This window comes from Colobus angolensis, unplaced genomic scaffold (assembly GCF_000951035.1).
Source record: "Colobus angolensis palliatus isolate OR3802 unplaced genomic scaffold, Cang.pa_1.0 Scaffold311, whole genome shotgun sequence".
NCBI lineage: Eukaryota > Metazoa > Chordata > Mammalia > Primates > Cercopithecidae > Colobus > Colobus angolensis.
The window spans coordinates 1,717,100-1,726,021 of record NW_012116389.1 but is presented as its reverse complement, the minus strand read 5'-3'; the positions used below and the strand labels follow the sequence as shown (position 1 = coordinate 1,726,021).

The window sequence follows — 8,922 nt, the reverse complement described above, 5'->3', positions numbered from 1 at the left end:
TCAGAAACCTCAGCCTTATCCTTCACTCTGCCCCCCGCCCCTTACCCTACCACTCTCTCTTCAACAGGCAAGGCTTACCTCCTAAACATCTACCCACACTATCACTCACTAACCCCCACCCTCTCTCACCTTGAGTACAGCCAGGGCTTCCATCTGGGTCTCAGTCACCATGGAGGTAAGATAAGGCCTAGGATCACATACTGGTCTAGGACGCGCTTACCAAGGTAAAGCCAGCCACCACTCCTAATGCCACCCAACCCTGCCATGGGTCTTCTCTTTGGAAAATCTACAAACTGCTTCCCTTTACACCCTAGTGACCAAATGTGGATGCAACTTGAATTTGTGAGGGAAATTCTCAAACTTGGTTGTGATGATCAATCTGCCATGCTGCCTTCTGCCAAACAGAGAATTCAGTACACTGTAAAGAACAAAAACTGGATTATAATATAGCCAAACTCCCAGGAATATTTTTTTTTAATTTTTTTATTATACTCTAAGTTCTAGGGTACATGTGCACAACGCGCAGGTTTGTTACATATTTTTTTTTTTTTTGAGATGGAGTCTCGCTCTGTTGCCCAGGCTAGAGTGCAGTGGCACAATCTCGGATCACTGCAAGCTCCGCCTCCTTTTCACCCATTCTTCAGCCTCAGCCTCCCGAGTAGCTGGGACTACAGGCGCCCACCACCATGCCCGGCTAATTTTTTGTCTTTTTAGTGGAGTCGGGGTTTCACTGTGTTAGCCAGGATGGTCTCGATCTCCAGACCTCGTGATCTGCCCACCTCAGCCTTCCAAAGTGCTGGGATTACAGGCATGAGCCACTACGCCCAGCCAGCAATATTTATCTTCTTTATTCCTTTCCATGAGTATCACTTGTACTATAACATCAAGAGACTTAGCCCAGCTAAAAGTTTTGCAAGTTAATACTCAATTGTTGTGAAAACATTCATCCTGTACTAAAGTTTTTTTTTGTTTTTTTTTGTTTTTTTTTGACAGGGTCTCCTTCCGTTGCCTAGGCCGGAGTGCAATGGTGTAATCACGGCGCACTGCAACCTCTGCCTCCCGGGCTCAAGCGATCCTTCTGTTTCAACTTCCCAGATAGCTGGGACTACTGGGGCACACCACCATGCCCAGCTAATTTTAGTACTTTTTGTAGAGATGGGGTTTCACCATATTGCCCAGGCTGGTCTCCAACTCCTGGTCTTCAAACACATCAATGGTGTGCTGCATTGTATCTACACTGTTAAATCTGAAGGTTTTTACTTTTTAACTAATGAATGAAAACAAAGCTACATCCCACTCAGGTACATAAATCAATTGTACAACTGTACAATTCCCATAGTATTCTGCATTTTATTTAAAACATATTCTAGATGCAAAGGTTGAAATGAAATGCTCACCGTCTAGGTGACACTCTTTTATTCTCCACTATGAAAGCCAGTAAACCAGTTGTCTCGGAAATGCTGCACCCAAATGTAATACTCAGAGACACAGCACTAGTGAGTCATACACATAACAAATTGCTCATTTTCTTCCTCCCCACCTTTCCTCCAAATCATTATAATGCTATTCCTGAATCATAGGTTTGGTTTTTTGTTTGTTTTGCATTTTTAATTCTCCAGTATAAAGCTTGCCAATTCCAACTTCGTAACATGATAAGAATCTGTCCCGTTAGTTTAAGTAAACCTCCAATTTTCTTCCTAGGTTTGAAATCCTGCAGTGCAGGCAAGGTCCACACCTCTGGATCTCCCACTAAATAAAAACTGCTCCTTGATACTGTAACTGTCTTGCTAGATCTCTTAAGATATCAGATTACCAAACTCCCTAACTGGAAAAATCCAGACCCACAGCACATGTTGTTTATGTTAAACAGGCAAACCAAGTTTACTGTGGGGGCCCTGTATTCACAATCACAAGATGTAGCATACTGTTTTACTGAGTTACCCTTGTTCTTCTGGAAGTCTCATATACCAAATCCAAAGAAGAATGAACACTTGGAAAACTTAACTTTTACTAAAGCCCAACATATGTCTTATGACCCAATGATCTACTCCTGAGCATATCCCCAATAGAAACGAGTACTTATATACTTAGTTCATAGCAGTTGTATCCATGATAGTCCCCACTGGAAAAAAACCAAATGTCCATCAACAGGTAAAAGCATGAACAAATCATGATATAACCATAAAATGGAATCCTATTCCACACTAAAAAGGAATGAAGCACTAGTACATGCAACAAACGGATGAACATTGCAGACAAAACGTTGAGCAAGACCAGACACAAAAGTACACGCTATATGACTCCATTTACCTGAAGTCCAAAACAGACACAATCATCCTATGGTAACAGTGGTCACAAGAGTGGTTATCTACAAGGAGTTACTGGCAGTACAAGTGGTACATGTAAGTAAAATTAATGGAGCTAAGATAATTAAAGGTTCAATGTGTAAGAAATTAAAGGTTCTAGTTAACTTGTCAACCTTAGATGGTAATGCAACATGATATAAAATATTTGTTCCACAGAACACAGCAGCAACCAAAAGTCAGGCAGAAATCGAGACAGACAGGATCTCCCTCTCGTGAGCACTGTCCTCTTCCCACTGCTGTTCTCCAGCCAGAACAGGGCCACCTGGTTCCACCATGAATCTGGACCATCAGTCCCTTTGGCATGAACAGCTGAGCTGTCTTCAGTCACTCTCTCCCTGACTTTCTCATCACACTGAGGACAATCAATTCTTCTGGAGGTCAAAGGAATTTGTCTTCCCCATTCTCCAAGAAATATTTCCCAATGGTCCTCAGACAAACATAAATTCAAGGGTAGTTTCTGCTCTCATTGTTTACCTGCTCCTCAAGGTCCAAATTCCTTACTCAATAATACAGGTGAAGCCAAACCACTTCTAACATTATAGGGAGACATTTTATCTTTGGTCACATCTCAAATCTCAAGCTGGAAATTATTTGATAGAAACCTATAAGAAAAGGAGGCAGCCTACACTAGAGGCTGTGTATCTAGAGTAGGTTGTATCATATCTGTTCCACATTTTGCAAAACTTAAAAACGGAGAGCTTACAGAATGTTAGCATAAAAAAAATCCAGACCCACAGCACATGTTGTTTATGTTAAAGAACTGCCTAGCCAGGTACAGTGGCTCATGCTTGTAATCCCCATACTTTGGGAGGCCAGGCAGAAAGACCGCTTGAGGTTAGGGCCGCCTGGGCAACATAGCAAGACCTCATCTCTACAAAAAAATTTAAGAAAAGAAAAGCAAATCAGCCAGGTGTGGCAGCACGCATGCTACTCGGGAAGCCAAAGGGGGAAGATGGCTTGCGTCCAGGAGTTCAAGGTTACAGTGAGCTATGATCATGCCACTGCACTTCACCCCAGGCAACAAACTGAGATTCTATCCCTAAAAAAAGAATTTTTTTATTGTACCAAAACAACCAGAGGAACTGATGGACAACTTCTAAAATCCCATGGGTCTCCATATGCATAAATGTTTTATCTCTGTAATCCTGGAGAGAGACAAAAAAAAGTGAGATCCTATATCCCTATTCTAATTAATATGCTTTTTTCTTTCTTTCTTTCTTTCTTTCTTTTTTTTAATACTCTGTTGCCAGGCTGGAGTGCAGTGGTGCAATCTTGGCTCAATGCAACCTCCCCTTCCCGGGTTCAAGCGATTCTCCTTCCTGAGCCTCCCGAGTAGCTGGGATTACAGGCGTCCGCCACCATGCCTGGCTAATTTTTGTATTTTTAATAGAGATGGGGTTTCACCATGTTGACCAGGATGGTCTCAATCTCCTGACCTCACGATCCACCCGCCTCAGCCTCCCAAAGTGCTGGGATTATAGGCATGAGCCACCATGCTCGGCCATTCATATGCATTTTTTTAAGTGACATAAATCAACCTGCATCTATGTAATGGAAGATAGGATTTGCTAATAGTTCATCTGTATTGACATAAATTAGTAGACAGTGACATCTTTTAATCAACATAATCATGTTATCTAGTAACTAATTCTAGTCATTAAGGAGGAATGCAGTAAGTGCTCTGAACAGTATGCTAAAGAGATACTTTTCAGAAAATGTCAAGCCACTTAGTCCACATGTTCAGTTATTTTCACCTACTTCTTAAAAGAAAAAAAAAAGATTTTTAAAGTCACCTGAGTACCCACAGCATGGTCTTATTTAACATTCGAATGCGGATAACTTATACTGTGATGGAGCATCCTTGTCGATGTTAGCACAAAATCCATTTCCTCTGGATAGATTATCCTCTGCTTCTGAATGTCCTGGAACTAGAAGAGACCCTAGAAATAATCCAGCTCCACGATTTCCAAACTGAGGCACATGTGCTTATGCTGGGGCGTCCCCAGAACCTCAGGGAAAACAAGATACATTTTCCTTAAGAGCACTTTTTGACTCAGACAGCAATTTTTTTTTTTTTTTTTTTTTTGGTGGGGTCTCACTCTGTCACCTAGGCTAGAGTACAATGGTGCAATAATGGATCACTGCAGCCTCAACCTCCTGAGCTCAAGATTCTCCTACCGCAGCCTCCCTAGTAGCTGGAACTACAGGTGGACGTCACCACACCTGGCTAATTTTTTCTTTTTTTTCTTTTCTTTCTTTTTTTTTTTATAACAATGAGGTCTCACTCTGTTGCCCAGGCTGGTCTCGAACTCCTGGGCTCAAGTGATCCTCCCACCTCAGCGTTCTAGGAAGGGCTATTCCCAGCTTCAGACCTGTTACATAGCAAGAACCTGTCTCTACTTAAAAAAAAAAAAAAAGTCTAAGGAAGTCCAAACAGGCTGTCTATAAGCACACTGCCTATGAGTTAGCCCTGCTCTGCAAGGAACAGTACTGTAAAATAAAAATAATAAATTTTAAGGCCGGGTGCGGTGGCTCAAGCCTGTAATCCCAGCACTTTGGGAGGCCGAGACGGGCGGATCACGAGGTCAGAAGATCGAAACCATCCTGGCTAACACGGTGAAACCCCGTCTCTACTAAAAATACAAAAAAATTAGCCGGGCACAGCTACTCGGGAGGCTGAGGCAGGAGAATGGCGTGAACCCGGGAGATGGAGCTTGCAGTGAGCTGAGATCCGGCCACTGCACTCCAGGCTGGGGGCAGAGCGAGACTCTGTCTCAAAAAAAAAATAATAATAATAATAAATTTTGAAAATAAAAAAAGAAGTCTAAACAAGGATTTCAAGAGCTCCCATTCCACCCTGTTCCACCTCAGGTGCGCTATTAACAATAATAATAATGAATAATACTACACAGCCTTTCATAAAATGCCTATCAAAGCCTTTAAGCAACTAAACATCATTGGTATTCTATGTAACTCAGGAGACATCTAGTTTTACGCATATGTAATTATTTACGGTCTCTTCACTAAAACTTTGCACTTTTCAACACTGCAAGTGGCCTCCATTTAGATACATCTAAGAAGACAAGTCAGAATAGGGAACATTTGTTTGAAAAGAAGGGGGGAAAAGGAGGTGAGAAGCCAGAAGACCCATTCATTCAACAGTGTATCTCTGTCTAACAACAGTGTATCTCTATCCAAGAATAAAATAAAACTTAAGAACCCACATAAGCCCTTGGGTTCTATCTCCATCTTTTAAAAACAGCATCCTCTTGTCTTCCCCTACTAAAATCACACTGCATGCCAAATATAGATGAGTTAAATAAATCAGAGTCCATTTTCTCTTTTTCTGTTTTGTTTTTGAGACAGAGTCTCACTCTGTCGCCCAGGCTGGAGTGCAATGGCGCAATCTCGGCCCACTGCAACCTCCACCTCCCAGGTTCGAGCAATTCTCCTGCCTCAGCCTCCCATGTAGCTGGGATTACAGACACATGCCACCATGCCCGGCTAATTTTTTGTATTTTAGTAGAGACAGGGCTTCATCGTGTTGCCCAGGCTGGTCTTGAACTCCTGAGCTCAGGCAATCTACCTGCCTAGGCCTCCCAAAGTACTAGAATTATAGGCGTGAGCCACCACAGCCGGTGATCAGAATCCATTTTCTCATGGTAACTTTACTTTCAAGTTTATCAAACTTCCCAACCATACAGTGTTAAACTCTGGAATGTACAAAAGGCTTTACTGAAAATCTGCAACCCTCAGTGAGTTTAAATGACTGTTCGCCCTCCAATGCCTTTCTTACTTAAGCCCCAAAGGGTAAAAAAAGAACTGTCCCTTGTAGAAAAACTGGCCACCTATCTGCTTACTCTCCTTGGCTCTCTTATGAGCTATATGGTGCAACAGAACAATCACATCTATAAAAACTCCGACTGCTGATGAAGAGGAGAATGCCCAAGGTCTGTTTTCTACCTTGCGAGCACGAAGTCAAGATGGGGAGCCCAGATGGTTAATTCAAGAATCATCAAACAATTACAGAGGCCTACTATATACAAGGTCAGAGGCAGGGACTCAGAATGCAACGACAGGGACCGGAAGTGGTGGCTCGCACCTGTAATCCCAGCACTTTAGGAGGTCATGGCCAGCAGATACCTCGAGGCCAAGAGTTTGAGACCAGCCTGGCCAACATGGTGAAACCCCGTCTCTACTAAAAATACAAAAATTAGCTGGGCATGGTGGCGGGTGCCTGTAATCCCAGCTACTTGGGAGCCTGAGGCTAGAGAATCGCTTGAACCGGGGAGGTGGAGGCCGCAGTGAGCCAAGATCGCACCACTGCACTCTAGCCTGCGTGACAGAGCAACATTCTGTCTCAAAGAATTAAAAAAAAAAAAATCAGAATGCAATAGAATGCAATGACAGGAACAAAGTCTACGAGACAGCAAAACTTAAGGTGTTGTTAATTTGTAAAGTGAAAGTTTAAGAACTCCATTCAATGTGAATAGTGCTCTGTTATTTTGAAAACCCTTTTATTTTTATGTTTTTTGTTTTTGTTTTCGGGATAGGGTCTTGCTTTGTTGCCCTGGCTGAAGTGCAGTGACGCGATCTTGGCTCAATGAAACCTCTGCCTCCTGGATTCAAGCTATTCTCCTGCCTCACCCTCCTGAGTAGCTGGGATTACAGGTGCCCATCATCATGCCCAGCTAATTTTTGTATTTTTAGTAGAGACAGGAGTTTCACCATGTTGGCCTGGCTGGTCTCGAACTCCCGACCTTAAGTGATCCACCTGCCTCAGCCTCCCAAAGTGCTGGTGACACGCGTGAGACACCACGCCCGGCCCAAAGCTCTTCTATATTACCTGATTTAACCCTCATAATAAACCTATAAAACAACAATTACTATTATATGCTTTATTATCCCTGTTGGGGCTCAAAAAGGTTACCAAATTACAAACCCAATCATGTTGGAATGAGACCTGAAAACTCTCCCATGTTATTCAGTCAAACTTTTACAGACAGACACTTCCATTTAAAACATTGTCTCCCAGAGAGGGGAAGAGCAGGACAGTGAGGTTAAGTAAGGTCACACAGCCAATAAAGAGAGAGGAGTTGGAATTTCAGTACAAGTTTCCCACTCCAAGACCAAAGAGAAGGAGAAGCAACACAGCCAGAGTGGAGACACCCTCAACCGAGCACTGAGGATGAGAAACTGGTCCCTGGGGCATCAAACAGGAAACGCCTGGTGCTGGGGCCAAGCTGAAATCCAACTGTTGCCAAACTCGCAGCCCTGAGACAAGGGCTTTAACCCGATTCAGCATCCCTCAGGGCCCGGCTCAGCTCTCCAGCTGGCTTAGACTACACTGGCCTGGGAACCTCTGCGACAAAGCTGAGGTCAAAGATCAAAGAGCAACCGAGTATGACCATTCCAAACCGAGAGACAAAAGGGAAGGCGCCATCTGTCACTCCAGGTCCAACTCTCCAAACCTACCAGTCAAGCTCCCAGCCTGTTGTCCCTTCACTCAATCACTGGGGAGACCCTCCCCAGTGCAGACTGGCTCCAGGGCTAATCAGAGCTCAGTCTGAGCACCTTCCTCTTTGCTGCTCTTGTAGTTGGAAATGGGAAAGGACCCTGGAACTAGACCGTTTCCCTATGGTAACCTCCACTCCGCTTCCAGATAAACAAAAGACCCTCCAGAAAAGATTACCAGTCCCCAATACACACTCACAGATAGTATTGACAAGGTTTACACATTTGAAGCAAATAAAGTTATAGTGAAGCATATCAGAAAAAATATATATATATCAGCGGTCCAACGACGAATACTTTGAAGGCTCTCAAAGCGGACGCTAATTTCAGTGTCTGAACAAGTAAGTGCAGCCAAGGGTTCTAAAACAGGGAAGCTTAACGGGGAGGGGGCATCCAGCGTCAGCCTCAAGAGCCGGTCAACTTTTAATATCTTTCCTGAAACACAACTTTACAAAAGAAGAAACGATACAGTTCATTATATTTGTTTTTACCTGCAAGAGGTTGACCTTGGAGACTAGAAAAGAGCTTTAAAAATCAAGTCAAGAAAGTGACAAAGTAAACTTGTTAACTCTGAGGATGCAAAGGAGGGCTCTAAAAGGCATCTTTCTGCTCTCTGACACGCTCAGATGATGTCATTTTCATCAAGTTTTGCGGGTGAGTGGGAATCGGGGTGCTGCCCGCGCTCTGGCCTGGCTCAGCTCCAGGCTCTTTGAAGGTCGCCTCACTGTCACCTCGGAGTGCCGGAGCGCGCAATCCAGGCCACGCGGCGTGGCCGACACGATGCCCTAGGGGCACTTTTCCGGGCTCCGAGGTCCTCCTGCAGGTGCGGCCGGTGCATTAGGAGGGCTGTCCCCGCAGGGTCCCGGCGCCCGGCCTCTCCCGCCGCCACTATCTCAAGCGGACACTCCCGGAACACCCGTGTCCTTCCCCATTCCCCGGGCCCGAGGCGCAGGGGGCGCGGGTGAGCGGAACCCTGGCTTACCCGCAAGAGGGGCGCGGAGCGCAACCGGGCAGCAGGCGCGGTCCCCGGGGCCTCGGTAGG

General features: G+C 44.5%; 1 protein-coding gene across 1 annotated transcript in view; it reads right to left on the bottom strand.

Annotated features, from left to right (window-relative positions):
- Window positions 1–8,471: 8,471 nt before the first annotated feature.
- The window catches only part of LOC105518124 (gem-associated protein 2-like), a 38,227-nt gene continuing 37,776 nt past the window's right edge, over window positions 8,472–8,922 (bottom strand). The window contains exon 5 of the mRNA XM_011950986.1: window positions 8,472–8,697. Within this exon, the coding sequence (XP_011806376.1) occupies window positions 8,472–8,697 (226 nt within the window). The remainder of the gene's footprint in view (window positions 8,698–8,922) is intronic.